The sequence below is a fragment of the Arvicanthis niloticus genome, chromosome X (genome assembly GCF_011762505.2).
Source record: "Arvicanthis niloticus isolate mArvNil1 chromosome X, mArvNil1.pat.X, whole genome shotgun sequence".
NCBI lineage: Eukaryota > Metazoa > Chordata > Mammalia > Rodentia > Muridae > Arvicanthis > Arvicanthis niloticus.
The window spans coordinates 54,611,739-54,639,282 of NC_047679.1; the positions used below are offsets into that span (position 1 = coordinate 54,611,739).

General features: G+C 37.3%; 1 protein-coding gene across 1 annotated transcript in view; it reads right to left on the reverse strand.

Annotated features, from left to right (window-relative positions):
- The window catches only part of Tex11 (testis expressed 11), a 245,179-nt gene that overhangs the window by 191,369 nt on the left and 26,266 nt on the right, over nucleotides 1-27,544 (reverse strand). The window contains exons 5-7 of the mRNA XM_034486384.2: nucleotides 15,627-15,707; nucleotides 15,424-15,543; nucleotides 5,004-5,084 (exon numbers count right to left, since the gene is read on the reverse strand). Coding sequence (XP_034342275.1) covers nucleotides 5,004-5,084; nucleotides 15,424-15,543; nucleotides 15,627-15,707 — 282 coding nt within the window. The remainder of the gene's footprint in view (nucleotides 1-5,003; nucleotides 5,085-15,423; nucleotides 15,544-15,626; nucleotides 15,708-27,544) is intronic.

Below are 27,544 nucleotides of genomic sequence, written 5' to 3' on the forward strand. Positions count from 1 at the left end.
TCATGAAAACACTTGGTACATGGAGAAAGAAGTATTTTGTTGAGAAGAAATTCAAAATAATACTATATAATTATTATGATTTCTTGTGTTTTGTGTTATATTTACTTCTCCAAACTGAAATCTGGTCTAATACCAAGATAACAGAACAAATCAAATAATAATTAACTGATAAGAGTTATAAAGAAGTAGATATTAAGTACCAATCTTTCCTAGTATTAAAACAATCCATTTCAAATGAAGTTATAGCTATGGAATTAAAGTGGCCAAAAGAAAACCTATCATTATAAGTAATGAAAAACCTAAGCTGGGTGTAGTAGTACATGCCTTAAATCCCAGCACTCAGAAGGCAGAGGCAGCTGTATTTCTGTGAGTTAGAGGCCAACCTGGTCTCCATAGTGAGTTACAGGACAGCCAGGACTAACACAGAGAAAACCTGACCGGAAACATATACACGCACACGTGCGCACACGCACACACACACACACACACACACACACAAAAGAAAATAGATATAAATGTACAACATAGTAGTCATACAAAAAGGAACTACTCCAGCCACTGCTATATCAACTGGCCTGGAAATAATAATTTCATACTAATACCTATTTTACAATTCTAAGATGAGACTATACAGATGACAGGACCAATTTAATATTATTAATTAAAATGTATCTTGTCCACAAACCTTTGAGCTTGATATGAGGACTTTTAATTATATAAATAACTTTTTCCTGTTTTCCCTTCCCTTTCTTGCATTATGTATGTGTGTGTATGTGTGCTGTGGTATATGTATTCATGTCCTGGCATGCAGATGGTGGCCAGAGTCTAATATTGGATATCTTCATCACTTTTTTTCATTGCTTTTCATCTGGCTATTTTGAGACAAAGTCTTTCACTGAATCTGGAGTTCACTAATTTGCTAGACTAGCTGGCAGTGAGCTCCAGAGATCTGCTTGTCTCTGAGGATCCATCTGTGTCAACAACTTTAGAACACTCCATGTTAGGAGTACAAACGTGTGTCCTGAAATCAGGCCTTTACGTTAGTGATAGGAATACAAAATCAAGGGCCTCATTTATGCAGCAAGCACTTTAACCACTGAACTACCGCCCCAGGCCAAATGTTATTTTTCAGTCTCATACTTTTAATTTATTATTTCTCTTGATTTTGTTGTCTTTTAAACATTAGCAGATCATATATTTTTATATTTTTCAATTATTATATTAAAGAAATAATAGGTCATACATATTATACTTTGTTGAATTATTATATTAAAAATTAATCATGTGCTGATTCAAGATATTTACCTTGTACTCTTCCCTTACCCAGATTTCTCTAATCCTAAGATATTTCAATGATAATTGTTTTTCATAGAATTCTAAGATATAAATGTATATATTCAATTTTTAGATATTTTCTCTCTGCCTCTGAATATTAATGCAGCATTAATTTCTGCTGCAAAAAATTGCAATGAGATACAGGAAGAATGACTCTGGCAAAGAAAAAAGAGATTAATTCATTAATTTTCAGTGAACTGCTAGCTCTATTAATTCCTCTCCAATCTTTATCCTATCATGTCCTCTCATTGTAGATTTCCTGACTTGTATTTTCAGTTCCCTTATCTAAGCTTTAAGCCCACCAAAAATTACACGCTCTAGATAACTGTACTAACTTTTAGAATTAAAAGGCACAGTTCTAATAATACAGTTCTATCCATACCCCCAAAGTCCGAAGTCTTAGTTCTGAATTTAGAGTCATTTATTAGTAGCTTCCTCCTGACAAAATCATAACTATTGTGTTAAGTATCATCCTAAGTACTATGACCTGGTTCTCTCTTTGTTTTGCTTCCCTTGGCCATACCGAATACTGCACAAGTTACTTTTCCTTGCCCTTATATTACTTATCTACTTGCTTGTTGTTGGATATATAATTCAATATTCATTTAACTTACAAAGAATATTTTTAAAGGTTTCTGTGTTCTAGTAATTTATAATCTGAAAGACAGCAAAAGAGCCAAAGGGATAGTAAAAAGCACACAAATGTAAACAACCCAAAAGACCAAACTGGGTTATAAAATTAGCAAGAAGGCTAGGTTGTCCTTCAGTCAGTAAAGTGCTTGCCTAACATACAGAAAGCCCTGGGTTTCATCCCAAGATTACATAAACTGGGCATGGTGGCACACACCTGCAATCCCAGAACCCAGGAGGTAGAGCTAAAAAAAATCACAAGTTCAAAGCAACCCTGGGCTACATCAGACATTATCTCAAAAACCACAAAAATAATAGAGTTCAGAATAAGTTGCTAGATACTAAACAAACATTTATAAAAAGCATCTACATTCTTTTATCCTTTAGTTTTATAAATTGAAATGCATGCTAGATAAGTGATCTCCAGCTGAGCTACATGAGTTCTCTTTGTACTTTTCGTTTTGAGACAGTTTCTCACTACATTTCCATGGCTGGCCTTGAAATTGCAATTCTCCTGCACCTCACCCCTACAAGCAGCCAGGATTATAGGCCTGTAACTCCAGGCCTGATTTTAAAATATTATCTTTTAAAGAGACAATATTTACAAGAGCTACTGAATGTGAGCTAATTTTATAAATAAATTATAAAAATATACCAAAGAATAATTTAAAAGTTTATATAGTGGTAAAATGTATTTTTGTAGCAGAACATTTGCCTAACATACATGAGGCCCTGAGTTTGTCCCTAGCACTATAAAAGTTTATACAATTGACAATATATCGCATTTATCAATACAATAATTGAGTGCATAAAAATAGTAAATCTGTAAGTGTTGCTTCAATCAATAACCCAGTAGTTTTTCACTAATCATGACAAGCTAATTCTAATAGAAAAGAAAATCAAGGAGTCAAATCTAGCAAACATAGTATGTGTGATGGCACATACCTATAAAACCAGGACTTGGGAGGGAGGCAGGAAGATAAGTAGAAGAGAGCCTGCCAGAAAATGAAAACAAAGAAGAGCTAACATAATATTTAAGAAGGACAAAACTGGATTTACTCTATTAAGACTGTAGTAAATTGAATACTGTCCCCTCAAAATGTATGTCTACCTAGCACACAAGAATATCTTATCTGGAAGTAGGATCTTTGCATTGTGATAAACAAAAGGTCCCAGAGGAGGCTGGAGAGCTGGCTCAATGGTTAAGAGCACTGGCTGCTTTTCCAGAGGTCCTGAGTTCAATTCTCAGCAACCACATGGTGGCTCCTAGCACCATGTTGAGTTGTTCACTACTGCCTATGAGTCCAGCTCCATGAAATCAGATACATTTTTTCTGGCCTAAGCAACTTGCATTCACAACACACATGTAAAAACAAATCTTATGCCTAAGGTAAATATTATACTGAATAATGGGAAAATCAAAGCACCTCCACTAATATCAGGAAGAGGCAAGTACTCCCTGTATCTACTCTTACTTGATACAGTGCTTGGTGTAATTAACTACAGCATTAAGACAAGACCAAGAAAAGAGATAAAAATAAGAAAGGAAGAGGTCACACTATCCTTATTTACAGATGAGATGATTCTATACCTAAAAGACTCTAGACACCACCAGAAAACTTCTAGAACTGGTAATTACTTTCAGCAAAAAGGCAAAATAGAAAAATCAGTAGTCCTCCTGTGCACAAATAACAAATATGCTGAGGAAGAAATTAGGAAAATAGTCTCACTCACAACTGCCTCAAAATAAAGTAAAATAATATTCAAACAATGAAGTGAAAGGCCTCTACGATGACTTTCAAACACTGAAGAAAGAAGATAATAAAACGGAAGATTCCCCGTGCTAATGAATCAGAAGAATAAATACTGCGAAAATGGCTATGCCACCAAAAGTTACGATATGCAGATTCAATTGCTACTGACAGATAGACTCCAATTTCTTTTTATTTCACAGAAATAGAAAAGAGAACCTTAGAATCCATATTGAAATACAATACACCTAGGATAGCCACAAAGAATAATACCAGAGCTATCAACATACCTGATCAAAATTAGTACATGCAAAACTATGATAAACCAATCTTGTATGCCACCCTATAGGAAAACATGAACACAGGGTCTCTTCTCCGAATGACACTAAATTCAAGAATAAGTTGCATCCTAAAAACTGTCAAGGTCATGAGTGTCAAAGCAAGATGAAAAAGTATTCCAGAGAGGAACAGACTATAATCATAGATTAAATCTTCTTTCTATATAGGTCACAGCTGGAAAAGCTGTATCTCAACTCTGTGATAAAAGATATGTGAGTTATTACACTGTTTTTGTAACTTTTGTAAACATGAAAAATGCTTAATATTTAAAACTGAAAAGATACCTAGGACATTATAAGCAATAGAGAAATATATAAATTCAGTTCTACGTTAAACAAATATTTAAGAGAAATTAACAATCTCACAAGTATAATTTATAAAAACCTTTGACACATTTTCTGTAATATCCAACTATATCTCTGTTATTAAATCCCTCTGTAAGAGTAAAGCCTAAACCAAGCATAAACTCTGAAGGAAAAGCTGGCCAGTGGGAAAGGGGAGGGGGGACAAGAAAGGGAAAGAAGAAAAGCAAAAGGCTACATTTAGAAGTTCTGATGAGACCCAGTGAAGAAAGAGCAGCCTTTATCCTACTGAATCTTTCATACTTCCAAATCCCAGTATAGAAAATACTAAGACAGTGACATTAACTGCATTCAACCTCATCAGCAGGGAAATAAACTCATTTTCTTCTCTGATTATATAGCATGAAATCTTAGCAAAATCATATGACAATAAAGGGATGAACAAAGAAATTTAACTGGCTTCACCTTTTGAATGCCCTTTCTGATAAAGAACAAGGGAAGTCAGTTATTTTAAAGATCAGCTAAAAAAGTAGAACTGATCTAAAATAGAACTTCCAAAAGGCTCCACAGCAGTAGTAACTCTTCATAGACTTAATACAGCATGTTTTGACGCTCTTGGGGGACTAAGTGCAGAAATTTCACTCACCATTCCAGGGAGCCTCATCAGCATATCTTTACAACGTAAGATGCACGTAGATGCTTTCTTGAAATCCCTTTGAGTAACAGCCTAAAAAAAGGTGTCAAAAATTGGTTAAAATGAAATGACAAGATAACTTGTGAGAGCGGGGGGGGGGGGGGGGGCACGTGCACACACATGTGGCACAGACTGGCCTCCAATTCACATTGATACTCCTGCATGAGCCTCCTCATGTGAGTCACTACATAGGGCTCTTTTTCAACAAAATAATGTTATAAATTACTTTCTAGGGGAGAAAACTCCTACATTTGCTGTTTTCTTCTCTTTATGTAAATCAAGTATTCTTGTGCTTTGATTTTGGGGGATTTAACTCAGTGCTGGAGCACAAGATAATATTTAGGTTCCATTTCCAACACCAAAAAGATGTAAAATGCTCAGTTCACTCTAGTTTTCTTCTCCATCCACCTGGCAAGCATAAACCTTGACATCTTTCTGAATAAATACTCTTGCTAGGGTTTTTAATAGAAGGATATTTTAAAATGAAAATAAATTAAGACAAGAATATCAATAGATCAAATCTCACATAGGGAGATTAAAAATAACATTCTCATCTCTACTGTAACTATTCAGTGAATACAAGGAAATCTTATGATTAAAGAGAAATACTTTATAGTCACAAGTTGCTTTCTACTATTACAATATAAAACGATGTAAGAATAATGCTCTAATAAACTATAAATCTCTATCATTACACAGATTTACTCTACAGAAATTAAAGCTATAGTAGTACATGTTATTATAGTTTTAATAGAAATATAAATGCAATTGCTTAGTAATAGATGTGTACTTAACTATGTTATAACAAGACTGTAGAGAGACTGGCTGCACAGCTCAGTGGTAGAAGAAATGACCAGTATGCATGATAAACTTTTCATCCTTTGCTTACATTAGATCTCTAGGTCTATTTATATTTTGAATCAATCTTTAAACAATATGTGTTTTCATAAAAAAAATTTAAATGGTAAATTTAGATTTTGCTATGTTATGCAAATATAGAGTAACATAAAACATGTGAAACAAAGGAAGGCTGGTGAGATGGCTCAGTGGGAAAACAACTTACTTTGCAAGCCTAAGGACCTGAGTTTAATCCCAGAACCCATGGTGGAAATAGAAAATTGATTTCCAAAAATTGGTCTCTGACCTCTGCACAGGCACAGCTGCACACACACACACACACACACACACACACACACACAATGATGATGATGATGGTTTTAATAAAAAAGGAAGATAATGAGTTAAAGATAATTTGCATCTCCACAAGTTTGAAGCAAAGCATTAGATGTATATGGGTAAAACATGTGGCTATAGGAGAGATGAGGAGCACGGACAGAAAAGCAACAATTATAACTAGATGGTAGCCAGAAAATCGAATTTTATATCTGAAACAAAAACATAAAGCACTTAACAATACAGTAAGGAAGTGGGCTTTTTAACAAAGAAAAAAGGGGGGAAGCCTTGATGAGCTCCACAGGCACACAATCTGGAAACCTGCAAAATTACAGCTCAAGATAAATGATCTGTAATCAGGCAGCTGGCAGAATGACAAGGGGATGCTTGTATTTTCTAGCTCAGTGATGCTGCAGGAGGGAAATCATTTAAGAGACATCTTTGATTTCTTTCTTTATTTCTTCCCTGACCAAGTTATCATTGAGCAGAGAGTTGATTTGTTTCCAAGAGTATGTGGGTTTTATGTTGTATTTGTTGTTATTAAAGTCTAGCCTTAGTCCGTGGTGATTTGATATTTTATTTCATTCTTCTTGTATTGGTTGAGGCTTGTTTTGTGTCCAATTTTATGGTCAATTTTTGAGACGATTCCAAAAAATGTTGAGAAGAAGGTATATTCTTTTGTTTTAGGATAAAATGTTCTGTAGATATCTGTTTAATCCATTTGGTTCATAACTTCTATTAGTTTCACTGTGTCTCTGTTTAGTTTCTGTTTCAATGACCTATCCATTGGTGAGCGTGAAGTATTGAAGTCTCACACTATTGCTGGATGAGATTTAATGTGTGTTCTGCAACCTATAGATTGGGGAAAAATCTTCACTAACCCTACATCTGATAGAGGGCTAATATCCAAAATATATAAAGAACTCAAAAAGGTAACCTCCAAAACACCAAATAACCCAATTTAAAAATGGGGTACTTTAGTGGGATATCCCCCCCTACATTTGCAATAAAGCTTGTTAATTGGGAGCTAATGTGGGAGGAGCGAAGAGTGAGAAGGAAAAGGAGGGGAGGGGAGACTGGCAACCATGGAGGAGGACGAATTGGTGGAGAGCAATCCTGGGTAACAATATATATCAAAAGGTTAGTTATTGGGTAACAACTCTAATTGTGTGGGCATCTTGTTAATTGAGCATTTCCAAATTGTCTAGCCTCAATAAGAGAGGGTGTGCATAGTCTTACTGCAACTTCATTAGCCAGGGCTGATTGATATACATTTTCTGAAGATAAATGGAGGAGGGAGAAGAAGTGAATGGGGGGGGGGGAAAGGGGGTAGACTGGAAGGGCAGGGACTGCAGTCGGGATGCAATGTAAATTAATAAAAACAAAAATAAGTAAAGAAATAAATAACCAAAAAAGGCTAAGCCTTGTCAATCTGACAACAAAACACATCACTTTAAAATGCTAACATTCCATACCTGGACCTCAAAGGTTCATGCCCATCTCATAACCCTAAACTTCCAATGTCCCCACAACTTTTAAAAGTCCCAACACTACTCAAAGTCCAACGTATGGTTGTGTGTGGTGGCACATGCCTCTAATCCCAAGACTTGGGAGGTAGAGGCAGGTAAACGTCTGAATTCAAAGCCAGCCTGATCTACATACTGAGTTCAAGTTAATACAGCCGAAGTTACATAGAGACCCTATCTTTTAAAAATAAAAAATAAAAAGCCCAAAGTGGTTCTGAGATTCGGCCATATGTCAGAATAAAAAATCAATTTAAAAAGGGATTTGGAAACTGAGTGTAGTACACATATTTAATCCTAGCAGTTGGGGGGCAGAGGCAGAGGCAGATAGATATATGTGAGTTCCAGATCAGCCTAGTCTACAAAGTGAGTTTCAGAAGAGCCAGGGCTACAATAGTGAGCCTTTGCCTCAAAAATAAAATAAAAAAGGAAGCTTGGAGATTATTGCCTACCATCCTCAAAACCCTAGGTTCAATTTCCACTGCTAAAAGATATGATCACAAGTTACATAGTCAATAATTATATAGTTCTCATGATTGATCATAGTCTCTACTAAATTTTTCAGCTTGCTAAAATTGCCATTTTAAAATCAGCATCTAGAACACTGAAGAAATGTTACAAGTATTTCTAGAAACTTAGTATGTACTGGCTGGTTTTGTGAGTCACTTGACACAAGCTGGAGTTATCACAGACAAAGGAGCTTCAGTTGAGAAAATGCCTCCATGAGATCCAGCTGTAAGGCATTTTCTCAATTAGTGATCAAGGGTGGGAGGGCCCATTGTGGGTGATGCCATCCCTGGGCTGGATTCTAAAAGAAAGCAAGCTGAGCAAGCCAGGGGAAGCAAGCCAGTAAGTAACATCCCTCCATGGCCTCTGCATCAGCTTCTGCTTCCTGACCTTCCTGAGTTCCAGTCCTGACTTCCTTTGGTGATGAACAGCAGTGTGGAAGTGTAAGCTGAATGAACCCTTTCCTCCCCAACTTGCTTCTTGGTCGTGATATTTTGTGCAGGAATAGAAACCCTAACTAAGACAAACTGGTACTGGGAGTGGGGTACTCCTATGACAGCTTGACCAGATTTGGGGGAGGACTGTGGAAGGACGTTGGAACTTTCAGCTAGAAGAGCTCCGTGGGATGTTCTGTAGTAGCTTGGAAGATAATGTTGAAAACAGTGCAAACACCGGGCAATGGTGGTGCACGCCTTTAATCCCAGCACTTGGGAGGCAGAGGCAGGCGGATTTCTGAGTTCTGAGTTCAAGGCCAGCCTGGTCTACAGAGTGAGTTCCAGGACAGCCAGGGCTATAGAGAGAAACCCTGTCTCAAAAAAAACTAAACAAACACACACACAAAAAAAAGAAAACAGTGCAAATGATGGAGGCCTGGCTTGTGAAATTTCAGAAGGAAGACTCTTATCAGAGCCTTTGCTATTTTGATTGTGAAGATTCTGTAGTTTGGTTAGCTGGGACTGAAAAATCAGCTGTGATTAACAAGATACAGAACTACTAAAGCCAAACCTTTGCATTACTGGGACGATTGAAGTTAGTTAGCAGAAGCTAAGAAATTAGTGGTGATTAAGAAGAGACAAGCAGGTGGTGGGGGGAATGGGGTAAGCGGATAAAATTTGAAATGTAAATATAATATCCAATTAAAAAAAAGAAGAGACTAGTATCACTAAGGTGAAATCTTTTGGAAAGTGTTTCCTGAAAGCACAGAGAAGCTGTGTTCCAGAGGCCAACACAGTTGTACCTCTTGTTGTCGAGCAGATTTGGTAATGTATACGCGTCACCCAGGTGGTACTGGCTTTGAAACATGAAGGGGTTATGAACAGCTGATGCTTGGCACTGTGAGAGGCCAGAAGAGGCCATTGGTAAAGGTGCAGCATCAGTGGCAATCGAAGGTCCAGGACTGAAGGGGTCATGCAGAGAAGTTGAGGTTTAGCACCATGAAAAGAGCCTATTTGTGAAAAGAAGCTATTTGTGAAAGTGCAGTCCAGTTCCAGCAGGAGACTGTTTTCGAGATGCCAGTACAGGAGATGACCCCCAAGACCAGCAGCAGTGAAGTACAAGAAGCTGAAGCCTAGAAAACAAGGTGTGTGCTATAAAGGGCAGAGCTGGAGAAGTGACCCAAGCCCTTGGAGAAGTCCAGAAGATCATGAGTGGATCCCAGACATTGGACGGTTAGTTTGATTTTGCTTTTGATTGTGACTTTGCCCTGATATTTTTCCCTCTTGAAGTAGGAAAGTATTTTAGTGAAGCCCACAGTTAAGAGACTTTGAATTATAGGAAGACTCTGAATTTCAATATACAGTGGATATTTTAAAGGGATTGAAATTTTTAACATGTAAGAATTTGTAAAGATTGTGGGACTTTTAAAGTTACTTAGATCTTGGGGATGAATAAGAAAGTAAGGGTGAGGTTTAACAGTGATGTGTTTCTGTGTCATGTTGACAAGGGGTCAATTGTACTGGCTGGTTTTGTGTGTCAACTTGACACAAGCTGGAGTTATCACAGACAAAGGAGCCTCCCCTGAGGAAATGCCTCCATGAGATCCAGCTGTAAGGCTCAATTAGTGACCAAGGATGGGAGGGCCCATTGTGGATGGGGCCATCCCTGAGCTGGTAGTCCTGGGTTCTATAAGAAAGCAAGCTGAGCAAGCTTGAGTAAGGGGAAGCAAGCCAGTAAGTAGCATTCCTCCATGGCCTCTGCATCAGCTCCTGCCTCCTAAGTTCCTAACCTGTGTGAGTTCCAGTCCTGACTTGCTTTGGTGATGAACAGCAATGTGGAAATGTAAGCTGAATAAACCCTTTCCTCCCCAACTTGCTTCTTGGTCATGATGCTTTGTGCAGGAATACAAACCCTGACTAATTCATAGCAATAAGAAAGCTGTGAGTCATAGAAATCCAACTTCCTATCTAATGAAGAAATCCTTTCTAAAATACATAATTATGTTCACACCTTTGCTTACAGTCTTCTAGTGACAACAGAATTAGGTATCTTTCAACAAAGCTGTCAGATTTATAGGATTACTATTTAATAAATGGTTCCTCCTTATATTGATCTGAAATTTTCTTCCTGTAGATTTTACCCATCACTCTTCATTCTGTTCTGTGGAGTTTGATTGCTCTTTAATATTTTAGTCCTAAGTCCTAAAAACATTCAGAGAAGGACTGTAATTCCAACAGTATTTTTTCAACATAGACATCATTATAGTCTCCAAATATTTTCACATGGTATATTCTCTACAGTAATCCAATTATTTTTAAAGTGCAATGCCTAGAAATAATCACAATATACAAAACATAGCTAATTAATACAAAATACCCAATTAGATATTGTTAAAATAAGTTCTGATACAGGCTCTCACTATGTAGTTCAGGCTACTCTCAAACTCCTGGTCTCAAGTGATCTTAATGCCTCATGCTCCTGAATAACTGTGACTATGGACAAGAACTGGCTGTATTACTTACTGTACTCTTTGGGGGATGAATAAGAAAGTAAGGATTGAGGCTTAATAGTGATGGATTTGTGTGTCAAGTTGACAAGGGGCAACCTGACCAAAAGCAACTTAAAAGAAAGGTTTATTTTGGATTACAGCTCAAGGGGAAGTCCATGACAGCATGAAAAGGCATGGTGGTGGGAGTATAAGGCTTCTGGTCACAATAAGAAAGAAAGGAGTGCCGGGCGGTGGTGGCGCACACCTTTGATCCCAGCACTCGAGAGGCAGAGGCAGGTGGATTTCTGAGTTCAAGGCCAGCCTGGTCTACAGAGTGAGTTCCAGGACAGCCAGGACTGCACAGAGAAACCCTGTCTCGAAAAACCAAAAAGAAAAAAAAAAAAAGAAGAAAGAAAGGAGCAATAAACGCTAGTGCTCACTTCACTTCCTGTTTTTTCTTCAGATCTAGACCCGATCCCATGAACGGTGCTGCCCATATTCATAATGGGACTTGTTCCCACAGTCAACCTCACAATCCCTCATATAGACATATGCACTTCTCTAACCTACTAAGATCAATCCCTCACAGACATGCCCAAAGGCTTGTCTCCTAGGTGATTCTAGACACTGTCAAATTGACAACCTATATAAACTGTTTACACTGAATACAGACCTTTTTCACATGAATTATTGTCAAGACAAATGAACCTCTGTCCCAGTCTAGTACATAAGCAACTGGCAGCCTCGTACATACAGCAACTTGCTTAATTGAAATATTGGCTTTTATAGGCTAAGAAATGCCAAGTGATGTCTCAGAGTCATAAAACAAATGGTAAGAGTTAAGGTGTAAAACTGAGCATGGTGGTACACAACTTTACTTTTACCACCAGGACACTGAGGCAGGAAGATTAAGAGTTCAAGGTCTATATAGCCCATCTATAAATAATAATATATAAATCCAAAGCCTGCTAGACTTTATATTAGTATTCCCTTAATTGCCTCAAAGTAGTTAACAAAAAATATTAATGATATAAGTAAAGATAAAAATTATGAAGAGGAAATTATGAAGACAAAAATTATGAAGAAGAATTGTGAAGAGATTCATGAAAGATCAATCTCATTTGCAGTGTAGGGAGCATTAGACAAAAAGCCTAGTGGCATTTATATCTTGTAGGTAACCAGAAGCCATCTAACTGGACAAATTCGCCCAATAAAAGAGATTTGTGCCTGGTAATATAAGTCTAGCTATCACAGATAAAATCATGGACCCTAGAGGAGAACTTATTAATCTCCTAAACCAATGTAATTCCTAACATTCTAAATACTGTTCTTTGTATCCACATGAGTGTAATTCTCACCCCTCGCCAAAGAAGCTGCTTCTTGATGCAGATGGAAATTATTACAGAAATTCCTAACTGGTCAAACTATAAAGAACAGTAGACTATGGATTGCCCAACCCAAATTAGCACATCTACAATGCAACCTCTCTGCCTAAATCTAAGGGAACATCCCAGAAAAAGGATGTTAAGAGTCTACTAGGACATACATACATATATGAATGGATAATAGGGAAATGAAATCTCAACAAAATGACAGTACCAATCGACATGCAGATGGGGAAAATCTCACAAGGTCCTGCCTCTAATGAAAAAGTAGAGGCTACTTTTTTCATACAGTAGTATGGCTACTATGAGAGGGAGAACCAGTCTTCTCCAGGATGTGCTTCCTGACAGATCATCCAATCCCAAATGGTCAGCTGTAAACACATATGAGCACTGCTAAATAGACTCATGGTGTGTGTGTGTGTGTGTGTGTGTGTGTGTGTGTGTGTGTAAAACAAAAAAGAAGAGGTCAAAAGTTTGAGATAAGGGGACACAGGAAGAGTTAGAGGAGAAGAAGGAATGGAAATGATTTGAATACAGTATTCATTTATGAAAAAAATCACTAAAAAATTAAAAGGTAAAAAAAATTATTCTAGTCTTAAACCGTCAGGTAAATCATATTTCCTCTATTAACCTCAGTTTCATCATTATAAAATAAAAGATACCCTTATTTGAACAATGTAAAATATATACATATATCAAAACATATGTCCCATAAATCTTGTGTCAATTTAACTTTTAATAGAAAATATAAAAGGAGAGACAGTCATGGTGGTATTCCCAGCACTCAGGAGGCAGAGGCAGACCTCTGTGAGTTCAAAGCCAGACTGGTCTACAGAGTGAGTTTCAGGCCTAACAGGGGTATATATGTAGTGAAATGCTACCTCAAAAAAGAAGAAAATACATATAAATAAATTTTTATATTTCAGGAATACTCTATTATGAAGATAGCAATATTCCTCACCATGGTCTACAGATTCAATTCTATCTCTATCATACTTGTAACTGGCTTCTTTGTATAAAAGGACAAGTTAATCCTAAAATTCATATGGGAGTGCAAGAAACCCAGAATACTCAAAACAATATTGAAACAAAATAAAATTGGGCAACTCATCCCTTCTCATTTTAAAATTTACTGGACAATTACAGTAATCAGGACAGTCTGATAATAGCATGAAGACAGATATATCCAACTAATTTAGTAGAATAAAGACCAAAAATAAGCCCTTAGATTTGTGATCAATTCGTTTTTTATAAAAGTAACAAGGAAACTGAGTTTCTCAGCAAGTGGCATTTGAGAGAATTGGATAACGTGTACAAAAATGAATGGAGTTAGACACCTATCTCAATACCTAGAAATCAACTAAAAATGGATCATGGGCTTAAATAGAATTACTTGAAATTATCAAACTTTTATATGGAGAAAATGGAGCTTCCATACACTACTGGTGGAAATGTAAATTGGCATGGACACTGTAGAAGATAATCTGACTTTTTCTCAAAAAAGTTGCTAATTAAAAATAGTTATACTTACCATGCTACCCAGCAATTCCACTTCTAGGTATATATACCCAAGGAAATAAAAAACATGTAGACACAAAACTCTATACATAAATATTCACAGTATAATGAATAATAACCAAATATTGGAAATGATTCAAATGTCTATCAGTGGATGAATGGATAAATAAAGCATATCTGCAGAGTGAAACATAATGCAACATGATTGAACTCTTAAACAATTATGCTAAATAAAGTTAATCGCAAAGACCACTTACCGTACATCTCTACTTGCATAAAATGCCCATAATAGGCAATTTACAGACAGAAAATTGATTTATGTTTATATTAAATATAAATATGTTTAATTTATTACATTTATATTAAATATGTTTATAGTTATTAATATATATCAATATATTGATAATATATTCATATTAATATATTAAATATATTCACATTGATATATTAAATATATTTCTGCCAATTTAAATTTTTAATAGAAATATATTTAAATTACTAATACATTATAAATAGGTGTATTTATGGTAAAGAAATTATATATCAATAAAGATATTAAAATAATGAGATATTTTAAGGCATCTTTCATTTCTGGAATAACCATAGGCAAATTCATCATAGTTTACATTTTGCCAACTAAAAATACATACCTAACTCCATAATGACAAAACAAGTAAACTAATAAAGCAACAAATGATAAAGTACAATAAAGAAGACTTTTAAACTATCAGTGAAAAACACAGAACAATTATAAATAAGACGGCATCTTTGAGGTCAAGTATTTAAAGAACATTGTGATTGTAGGAGAATCTCAAGGTTGGGTAGATAGATGGCTCAGTAGGTAAGAGCAACTTCCCTCTAAGCGTGAGATCTAAGTTCAGATCCCCAGCACATACTAGGTCAACCAGCCTAACCCAGACAGCAAGCTCCTTGTTCAGTAAGGGACCCTGCTTCAAGGGACTAAGGCAGAGAATTATAGAGGAAGACACTTGATATCTTGCTCAGACCTCCACATGTGCACACAAAGGCACACTCTCCCCACATGTTCGCATGCATGCACCATACATATCACAAATCCATATATTTGAAAAAATAATAGTTGAAAATGAGACTCTCAGAGATAGTGTTTAAAAATAGTTGTTGCCATAAATAAATGAAGTGGTTGAAAATTCTTATGCTTAGCTATTCTTTTTACCCTCATTCATGCTACACAGATTACAGTCACCACTAGTAATATCAACTATCATAATATAATATCCAACAGAAAGCCAAGAACACATCTTTATCGCTTTTTACATTTTAAAAATGTCCTGTTGTAAGGCCACAGTGCTTATGATACCTACACTCTCAGCTTGGTAAGAAAGCACATGGAAGATGCCCTTCTCCACAGTGATCTTATACATGGATATATTAGCCTCAGTGTACCATCTCTGCATCAATCTGACATATAAATTCTCCAGATTCTGAAAAATAAAACAACACAAGCATGAGACCTACCACAAATGTTACTAAGAATTTTCACTGCTCAAAATCAGTAGTAACTTACAGCCATGGCAGCTTGAAAGAATTCATCAGCAATCTGAGCATTTCCAGTATCCAACCATTGTTTCCCTGTTCTCATATTCATCTAGAAAACACAAGTTAGGAAATTGTTTTAAAACTTCACACCTCTCCCTAGATTGGTTGAAAGATATTGGAGAAAATAATTTATCTATATAGAGAGATATGATATACAGGGGGAAAACAGCAATCAGCACTTTCTAGAGTTCTGCGCTCTGCTTTGAATTTCAACTTAAGAGAAGTAGTCTTGAGAAAAGCAATAACAAAAAAAATGTTTGTGCTGGTTAGTTTTAAATGTCAACTTGCCACAACCTAGAATCACCTGGGAAGAGAGTCTTAATGAGAAATTACCAAGGCCAGACTGCAGACTGGCCTGTAGATATGTTAAGAGAATCTCTTGATTGTCAGCTGATGCAGGAAGACCAAGCAGTTTGGGTACTGCCATTCATTCCCTAGGAAGGAGAACTTGTACTAGATAAACCAGGAGAAAACTAGATAAGAGCAAGCAAGTAAGGATATTCTTTGTGTATATTCTCTCTTTGATTTTGACTGTAGATACAGTATGACTGCTTGAGTTCCTGCCTTGCCTTGCCTTCAACAATGGACTGAGACCTGGACTTGTAAGTCAAATCCTTTCTCGTTGATTTTTGTCTGCCTATTTCATCACAGCATCAAAAACAGAACTAGAACAATGCCTTGAAAACACATCTTCTGAGAAAATACTTTTAATATTTTAGTTATGTATGAAGTTCTCAAATTTTCCAATTATAATTATTATCCCAACATTTTAAAGGATTTCTTTCTTTTTAAAGATTTATTTATTAAATGCACAGTGTTATGTACTGCATATATGCCTCCAGATCTCACTACAGATAGTTGTGAGCCACCATGTGGTTGCTGGAAACTGAACTCAGAACCTCTTGAAGAATAGCCATTGCTCTTGACCTCTGAGCCATTTCTCCAGCCCTATCCCAGTATTTTTAAAGTTATAATTTATATAGAAAGAGAAATGTTCTAAAAAATCAATGTTTCACATAAGTGAAGAAATTTATAGGAAAAACATTGGACTATGAGTTAATACACCTAAGTTCCAGTTTTTAATTCCATCTTTAGCATAGTGTTGAAGAATTCAATGATTGAATCATTATTAAATAGCCTTTACCTGTCAGGAACTGAAAATGCTCTCAATACTGTAACTGGTAGGTAAGCAATAGCTGACATGTAATATACATAAATCCTGTGGATGCAAACAAGGACTGAATTGAGATGAAAGAGTGAGCATATGGTATAGCTACCTCTTCTAGTATAGTTCCCCAGAAATGATAATAAAAAGTATGTTTCTGCATGGTGGTGGAGGGAATGGGGAGAGGGGATAACATCTGAAATGTAAATAAAATATCCAATAAAAATAATAATAATAAAAAGAAAAAAGTATGTTTCTAATTAAATAAGAGTCCTAGAAATTAAGATGCATTTTCAATGAACCAGAAATTAGGAAGAATCTCTAAAAACAGAAAAACAAATGAGACAAAAATTCTCATCATAAATGCACAAATATGGAAAATGTGAAAACATCCCTGTAGGTGAAAAGCAGAAACATCAAGTAATCAGCCTCCCCACAAAAGGTCTCTATCTTCCCCCTCTTGAGAAAATAGCAATAAATACAACTCTTGGGCTGAAAAGAAATCAGTTTCAGATAGCTGACAACCTAGACCGATGCAAAATATCTAGTCTTACTCCACCATCAGTCACTGGGTTCAAGTTACAGTAGTGTGACACAGTATGCAAAAAGACTATCAAGGAACCTCAAATTAAACTAATGATGAAAAACAATACCATGAGAGGACAGCATACTCAAACAGAATACCCGAGAGAGGAGAATTAAGAAATGTAGGTTAAAGGGGAAGAGAGGTAGAGTGGTAAAGGTGTGAATACTCCAACCAAATGGAAAGTAAAGATCTAATCTTCAAAAGTTATGGGAAAATGTTAAATGTATTGTTTACATTTTTAAAGATTTCAAAGCTTGTTACAACTACATAGTGAGACCCTCTCTCAAAAAAATATTTTCAAGATAAGCATCAAGTAAGTTTTACATAGTATACAATAACAAAAATGGAGAAAAGATCGGAGATAATATAACATGAAATAACTTCTTATATCTCATAATCACAAGTAACTAGATAATATAAAACTAATAAATCAAAAATTAGTTGTATTTTTAGTGTTGAAGTTTTTGGTTTGGTTTTGTTTGCAGTGCTGAGGCTTGAACCAAAAGCCTCATATATACTAAGCATCCATTCTACCATTAAGTCCAAGAATGAGTTATTAATATAGAAAGATTGCTGCTTCATAAAAAATCTATGTTGAAGCCCTCACTTCAAATACATCAAATTATGAGTATATTTGAACATAGGGCTTTAAGAGATAATTATGTTAAAATGAGGTCTTAAAAATCTACACAAGGGCTAGCAAGCTGTTTCACTAGGTAAAGGCCCCTGCCATTTAAGCCTCAGATTCCACATAAAGATGGAAGAAAAGAACTGACCTCACAGTGGTTCCTCAGCTCCTCAAACATGGGCTGTGGCATGCATGCACACGTGCACGCACACACACACACACACACACCAACAACAACAACCACCACCACCAACAACAACCACCACCAACACCACCACCAACAACAACAAATAAATAATAAAGCTGGTGGGAAAGAGCCTAATGAGACCTTACTGGTACCCTTACAAGAGAAAATTTAGATGTACAAAGGCACACAAGGAATGAATGACCCTGCTGAGAGGAAAGGTCATGCAAGGACCAAGGGGAGAAGGGGGATAACTGGAAATCCAGAAAAAGAGACTTAGAAGAAATTGAACATGCTGACATCTTGATCATGAACTGGGAAAAATAATTAAGATAAAATTAATCTCTGTTGTTTAAGCCATGTAGTTTATGACATTTTTATGGAAGCCCTAGAAAAATCAATAGAGTGATAAAAGTATATGATTAAGATATATGGAGGTAGGCTGAGTATAGTGGTGCATGCCTTTAATCTCAGCACTCAAGAGGTAAACACAAGCAAATCTCTTGTCTGTTTGAGGCCAGTCTTGGTCTACATAGTGAATTCCAAGACAACCAGAGCTATATAGTAAGACTCTGTCTCAACCCCCTCACCCCAAAAAAGATATATGGAAGTAACCCTGAAAATGAAAACAGCAGTAGTTACAAGTAATAGCCTTAAAACTGGCAATGACAGCTGAGGAAGTAGCTCACTGGAGTGCTTACCTAGCATATGGCAGGCCCAGAGTTTAACCTCTAGCACTGAAAGAAAAATTAACAAAGATACACACAGAAAGCAAGTCACTATGGCACCCAAAGGACCATCAAAGTACCTCCAATTGTGTATAGATAGATATAGATATAGATATATAGATATATCACGTGTGTGTATATATATATATATGTGTGTGTTGGGAGCTGACTTTAGTAGAAAGCGGCTAGATCAACTTTGCAGCCATCTGGAACCATATACCCTGATGAAAGACTTGGTTTTCAAAAGCCTCTAACAGCTGAAGCACACTCTGATAAATATATTGTTTATCCCACATAGCTTGTTTTGCTGTTTAGTGACCTCAGCTGTATGGTGCACGTGGTAAAGTGTTTTCACCTGTGTTCTCCTACTTGTGTATATAAATACCTCAGAATTCCCTTCAAAGGGGAGACTTGAGAAAATAGAAGAGACTGAATCACACCCTGTCTTATCTCCATTCTTCGCGTCTCTTGCCCCAAGAGCCCCACTCTCTCTCTTGACCAGAGCACTTAGCCCCAAAAGTGTTGAGGCAAAGTGTTGAGGCAGAATGTGGGCCTCAACATATATGTAGTACAGAGATGCTTTTATTTATTGTTTTTATTTTATGCATATAGGTGTTTGAGTATATGCCTAGTGCCTAGGGAGGCCAGAAGGGGCTGTCAAGATACACTGGAACTGCAGTTTCAGCTGGTTGTAAGCTACCATGTGTGTGCTGGGAATCAAACCCCAGTCCTCTAAAAGAGCATCCAGGGTTGCTAACCACTGAGCAGTATCTTGGGCTCCCAAAGCTATTTTTAAAAGTGAGAAACAGATACACACAAATAGATATTGCCATACATAGATATATAGATGAAAATGTAAACGGAGAAGAGTATATATGGAATCCAGTAAAGTATAAGGGTGCACACCAATAATCCTAGCACTTTGAAGACTCATGCAGAAGGATTACAAAGCCCAGCCTGGGCTATATAGTAAGTTTTTGTCTAAAACAATGGATATATGTGAATTTTTTTCCATTTATTTAGCTATATCCCTATCCCATTAAAACAGTATTTTGACCAGTGGCACATGCCTACACTCCCAATACTTGGGAAGCAGAAATAGGAAGCTCACTGCAAATGCAAGATCAGAGCCTACATTAGTGTGTTTCAAGCCATCCAGGGCTACGCAACAAAACATTATCTTGAAAGACTGAAAAGAAACATACAAAACACAAAAACAAACAGTACTAGGTATGAAGACACGTGAAATCCTAGCATTCTAGAGGCCAATGAAGAATACGATAGAATAGGGTATGATACAATACAATATGATATGATACTTAAGAAGAAACCTCATCAATGAAGTGAAACACTTTTACAATGTAAACTTTTAAAATAGGAACCAGCACACACACACACACACACATACACACACACACACACAAAACCCTGCCTTGGCCCAGGGAAGGTGCACAGGAGGAGCTAGCTGGTGGGTGACCCAGCCAGGCCCATGTCCCACCAGGCCATGCATTGCTGGGGACAGGGGGCAAGATGATGTCTGTGGCACGTTATCACTGAGAGCCATGCAGATGTCTGTGGTCTGTGCTGCAGCCTGAAGCCATGTCCACAGGCTATGCTGCCAAGGGGAGGGAGGAGCATCTTATTGTGGGTGGCCTGTGCTGCCACCTGAGGCCATTGTGTTGTCTAGATCCTTGCTAGCTCAGAAGGCCTTGTCTGGGTCAGGGGGCCATGTTCATTGTATGTGCTGTTGCCAGAAACCATGTAGATAGAGGCTCATGTTCCATGCTCTCACTGACGGTGAAGAAGACTACTTTTGTTGTAGTACTGATGACTGCAGACTCACAGTTGAGAAAGTGGGACATAGAAAGCTTCTGTGACAACCCCTAGCCCCACCCTACTCTCCAAAAAGTAACAGCCTAGATAGAAAGCCACCAAAGAACTCTTTAAAAGTATAAGGGAGATGCTAAAATGTAGCTCTCCAGAATTGATGGCTCCTGACAAAGGTATAGGAGGAGAAGGGCTCAGTTGTATTTAAGGGGAGGCCTCTGAGAGTTTTGCCATGCTCCAGTGAATATATAGATAACACAAAGTGGAGTTGGTTTATATTGTTTGTTTGTCTGTTTTTCTTTTTTCTTATTTTTTTACTTTTTTGGGGGAGCTCACAAGGGAAGGACATGCAAGGACTGGAAAGGGATTAGGGTGCATGATATGAAGCTCCCAGAGAACCAATAAAAATATTATGTGGGAAAAAGGAAATTAGATAAGATACCACAAATGAATAGGACAATGGAAAATAGAAAAATCATGCTCATGGTTGGCAAAATTGATATTGTGAAATTTTCTATATTGTCGAAAGCAATCTGCATATTGACCACAATCTCCATGAAAATTCTGATGGTAATTTTCATAAAGCTAAGGGAAAAATCTAAAAATTCATGTGGAAACATAAAAGACCCCAAATAGACAAACCAAACCTACATGAAAAGTACAATAGTGTCCTACTTTGTTTTCTATTACTGTGATAAACACTGAGCAAAAGCAACATAGGGAGAAAAGGGTTCCTTGTCACACTCCATCACTGACAAGATTCTGTGAAGAAACTCAAAGTGGGAAACCTGGAAGCAGAAACAAACAGAGGCCAACAAAGAATGCTAGTTAATGGCTTACTAAGCTTTTTTCTTATACAACCCAGGAGCACCTGCCCAGGAGTAGCACTGCCCACAAGTAGGTTCAGGCTGCCCACATCAATCATTAATCAAGGCAATGTCCGACTGTCTTGGCTACAGGCAATCTCATGGAGGTATCATCTCAATTAAGGTCCACCACTTCCCAAAATGACTCTAATTAGTGTCAACCTGGCAAAAACTAGCCAGCACAATATTATAATACCTGACCATTAAATTATACTTCAGAAACTTAAAGGATGCTCAGAGGGCAAAATGTTTGCTATGAAATTATAAGGACCTAAGTTCAGATCTCCAACACCCATGTAAAAACTAGGAATGGTGATATGCACCTGTAACCCCAGAAGTAGAAAAGCAGAAACAGGAGGATCCAAGGATGCTAACCTAGCCAGTCAGTGAATTCCAGATTCAGTGAAAGACTGTTTCAAAAACTAAAGTGAGAAGGAGACACCCAACTTTACCTCTGTCTCAACACAAACTGCATACACATATGCGCACACCCGTATACACACACACACACACACATACACACACACACACACACACACACACATACAGAGCCACAGTGACAAAAACACTGACACAAAAATAGAATAGAATAGAATAGAATAGAGGACCCAGAAATAAACAGACACAACTACAGCCACCTAATTTTTGAGAAAGGACAGCCAGCCTCTTCAACAAATGGTGCTAACCACATACAAAATAATTAGATCAGACCCATGTTTCTCACCCTGCATTAAAATCAGTTCAAAATTGATGAAAGACCTTAATCTAGAACCTGAAGGTGCTACGGGAAAACATGTCAAGTATGGGTACAGGCAATAACTTTCTAAAAAGAATTTCAATGGTATATAAAATGGCCCCAAGAACTAACTAATTGGATTACTTGAAATTAAAAAGCTTCTGCACTGCAAGAGAATCATCGGCACAGTGAAAATATGAGCTAAAGAAAAGAAGATAATCTTGGCCATACCTCAGAAAGGGGACTAATACCTAAGATATATAAAGAAATGTGGGGGGACTGGGCAGATGGCTGAGAGGTTAATAGCACTAGTTGCTCTTCCTGAGGTCCTGAGTTCAATTTCAGCAACCACATGGTGACTCACAACCATCTGTAATGCGATCTGGTGCCCTCTTGCTGGAATGCAGGTATACACTCAGAGCACTCATATACAAATTAAATCTTTAAAAAGGAAGAAAGTCAAACACCAGAAAATGTAGGCCAAACAGGCTAACTAGTTCTCAAAAGAACTAAATGGCCAATAGTTAAGAATGTTTTCCCCTTACGCATTAGGAAAACACAAATTAATACTGCTTTGAGATTTCACCTGACCCTAGGCAGAACGGCTATCGTCAAGAAAACGAATGATAACAAATTCTGGCAAAAATGTGGGGGATGAAAAACCTGTATTCTCTCAGAGGACGATGCTCATAGCTAACCACTGATATGATCAAGGGTTTCCCAATGGACAACTTAGAAGACTGAGCAGAAAGGGTTTGTGACCCCAGGAGGAAAGCAACAATACCAAACAACCAGAGCCCCCCAGGGTCTAAACCACCAGCCTGGGAGCACATAGGGAAGGACCCATGGCTCCAGCTGTATATGTAGGGGAGGATGGCCTTGTCGGGCATAGGTGAAAGAGGAGTTTCTTGGTCCCTTAAAAAACGAACAGAGTGGCGGGGGGAGTCTGAGGGTGGGGAGAGGGTACTGGGGGGGGTAGGTGTGGGCACAGCCTCATAGAAGCATGAGGAAGGGGATGGGAAAGGAGGTTTCTGGGTGGAGGGAGGAAGTGGGGTAAGGGGATAAAATCTGAAAGGTAAATATAATACCCAATTAAAAAAAGAGAGATGAAAAAAGGGGGAAAAGGAGAAAAAAAGAAAAAAGAAAGAAACAAATAGGAGATTTAATAACATAAAGGGAAGGATTTAGAAATTTAGGAGGCAATTTATGTTAATGGAAACAGCATCATAGAAACTGGAAAATCACACCCTCATAGAAGCACAAGGAGGGGGGATGGGATAAGGGGTTCCTGGGTGGTGGTGGGGAATGGGATAAGGGGATAAAATTTGAAATGTAAATATTACAACCAATTTTAAAAAGGGAAAAAAAGAAAACTTGCTAGAACTAACATCTTTTTAAAAAAATATCAACCCTCTAGGAAAAAATTTTTTTTCTTAATACTAAAACTTGCTCTGAGAATTGTATATTGCAGAATACACAGCCTTGGTGTATCTACTCATCAAGCATACTGAGCAGACCTGCCCAAACCTCTGATGTCCTGGAATTCCATCTGGGTGCAGTGAAGACACAGCGTCAGAGGCTTATCAACTTACTCTTCCCCCCCACCCCTCTTCTAATATCTCAACGCCCTTAATCAGCTTGAAGAAGTTAAAGAAGAGTCAGCGCCTCTATTTCCTGGGCTTGGGGACTAAAGTGGTTAATATTAGTCTGTCTTTCTAGGGAAAAGTAGTGGTTTTGTTGGAACAGGGAGAATTAGCTAGGACTTATTGCATAGCCATAACCTTATTGGTAGAAATCTGTATAATTAATATCAAGATGAAGTTATAATTTCTTAAATGGTACAAAATTTACTTTGATTTCAAATTTAAGGTTTTCATTGGTATGAGCTTCTTATTGATATAAAAGTGAGATGAATATTGATACTCTCATGGACATTGTGCCTGTATAACACATTTAGGAATACAAGGCTTAGACCCAGTCCTTCTTTAACTTTTCTAACTGATTTGAGATGGTTAGACTGTGAATTAAAGGCCTATAGCAAATTCATGGCTCTCAGTTTATTGTTAGGGTGTTTTCCATATTTTATTTAGAAATAGCTGAGAGGAGTTAACAGACAACAGTCCAGATTGCCTTACATGGATAGTTGGTTTTCAAAACATCAGAAGTCCATAGAATTGCCATTACAAATATTTCTATATTAATGTTCATTTTGATTACAGACCTGTCTGCTCCTGACAGCTTCCTGTCATGGATTCTAAGAAGAAATTGAGCATCCTTGGAGTTACTCCAGTTGTGCGGTGACAGCCACTAGGCAAGAATTGCCTCTTTCCAGCTACAGACAAATTACTGTCCAGAAAAGGACACACTTGCAGAATAGTCGACTGATTATATCTGCCTAGACAGAGTAATCAGCCCTTAATAATTCTGCATCACTAAGGTCTGTCAGATGATTCTGGGCCAGAAGGCTGAAGATTTGATGCTCCAACGTTCAGTAGTATAGGGGCTTTTCAGGTGTTCAGCGGTCTCTATAAATTGGCTAAGTTTTAGAAGCTATGCTTAGTGCTTCCCATAATTTCAGTTAACTCAGTCATTCTGGATTTTTGACAGGGTTGAAGACCTATAGTCTCATAGCCAATCCTGGCTATTTACTTTGAGAGAAAAGATCTGAGTGGATGGTTTTCAGCTGACATTCATTCTATAGCCAAGAAAAAAGCCAGGTTCAAAACTAAGTGCTTTAGTTAGGACAGATGACAGAGGTTCTGGTTAGTCAACCAAATGATGGACTGGGTATAATTGTACCTCACTGGTACAATTAGGAATAACTATGCTCTAATTGCATTTTGAGAGAAAAGTTTTATTTTAACAGGAAGGATGAAGCTAGGTGATGAGAGAGAGAGAGAAAGAGAGAAGGGGGGGCGGGTCATGGAAGCAGATGTTCATGTGTTTCCACCAGTCAAAGATAGTTGATATATCTAGGTTGTGTATTGGGTTACACTTCTGATTGAGCATTACCAAACTTATAAAGCCTTTGATTAACATTTTTTTAAAAATGTATAAAAGCAAAAAGGAAAAGGGGGCATGGGATAGGGGTTTTCTAGGGAGGGGAAATGGGGAAAGGGGGTGGCATCTGAAATGTAAATAAAATATAAAAAATGAAAAAAGAAAAAAGAAAGAAAGAAAGAAAGAAAGAAAGAAAGAAAGAAAGAAAGAAAGAAAAGAAAAATCTGTATTCTCTAGTTGTTGGGATTATAAACTTGTATAGCCACTATGGGACTCTGGAGATTTTTGGAAAGAAAAAGTAAAAGGGGATCTACCATATGACCTAGCTATACTACTCCTGCATTATCTTAGATTTTTCTGTTGCTGTGATTCAAAACACTCTGAGCAAAGCAACTTATAAAAGGAAGCATTTAACTGAGTTTATGGTTTCAGAAGGTTAGAGCCAGTGTTGGCTGAACAAAAGCATGGTGGCAGGAACAGCTGAGACATCATATCTTGATCCACCAGTAGGCCACAGAGCAAGCACACTGGAAATGGTGTGAGCTTCTGAAACCTCAGAGCTACCCCCTAGTGACACACTTCCTCTCACAAGGCCACACTTTCTTTTTTTTATTTTATCTTTTTTTGGATATTTATTTACAATACAGATGTCATCCCCTTTCCCCATTTCCCCTCCCCAGAACCCCCTATCCTATACCCCCTCTTCCTTTATGCTTTTATACCATTTTGATTACATGCATGTATTAAGGTCAGTTCTAGGTTGAGGGTCTAGCAATACAACAGATTCAAATAGTCAAGGAACAAGCAATACAATAAACACAAATAGTCAAAAAGCAAGGCATTAAACCCAATTACATGAACACTCCCATGATCACTGTTTCTAAGGGCTTATCAGGATGACCAAAGTATCTGAGCCTACTTCCCTGTCCTAGCACAAGGTCATTTTCATGCCAAAAGCCTACTTCCTTGTTCTAGCCTAAAATTTAGATTCCTGTCTGAAATTACTTCTTTATTCTAGCCTAATATTTAGGTTCCTGCCTGAGATTACTTCTTTGTTCTAGCCTAAGATTTAGATTCCTACCTGAAATTTACTTCTTTGTTCTAGCCTAATGTCAGATTCCTGCCTGAAGCCTACCCATTGTATTAAATCTTTTCTTCAACAACATCAACATGTTGGTAGCCAAGTACATGGCTTGAACCTGAAAATGGACCCCCAGACACAGTTATTAAATTAACAGGTTGGCAAGCCAAGGACGGGTAAGATTCTGCACAGAGCCTTACCAACCTAAGACAGAAGTGTGTTGCTTTTGATAATGCATATTCCATGATGGGTAAGGAAGGCATTCTTGTCAGAACGAACTAAGACAGTCTCAGTCTTGTTAACAAAATAAAAAAGAGGGAGAGACAGAGAGCCTTTGGGGCTGCTTGGCAAGAATCTGACATGGGCCAAGGACGAGAAAGTGGGCTGCTTGGCAGGAATATGACATTGGCCAAAGACAAGGAAGGCCACACTTTCTACCCCTTACTAAACAGTTTTACTGGCTGGAGACCAAGTACCCAAACATATGAGCCTAGGATCCATTCTCATCCAACCCACCACATGGGCAATAAACCCTAAATCAACATCAACATAGACGAAGCTTTCTGCCCATCCATGTTTTCTGCTACAGTACTAAGAAATGCTAAGAAATAGAGCCAACTGAGATATCCATTTACAGATGAATGGATAATAAAAATGTGGAACACACAATGAAATTTTATTCAGCCACAAAAAATATAAAAATCATGAAATTTTTAGTAGAATGGATCAAACTAGAAAGTATTATTTAATACCCTCCATCACAAAATTAAATAATTTATTTAAACATATATATTTCTCCCAAATGACATATATTTATGTCTCCTTCCCTCTTCCTATCCCTATCCAAACAGGGTCTTAGATACAGGTAGTTGGAAAGGGAGAGTAAAGAAAGAGAATCAACAAAAATAAAGTGTGTATGAAGATCCCATGGTAAAACTGATTACTGTGTGTACTAATCCATTTTTTAAAAAAATATGTAAGATAATTCCAATGAAGCTGTTCAAACAAATGGAAAAAATCCACAACAGTCACAGAAGCATAAAAGATCCTGAATAGCCAAAGCAATCCTAGGCAGAAAGAACAAT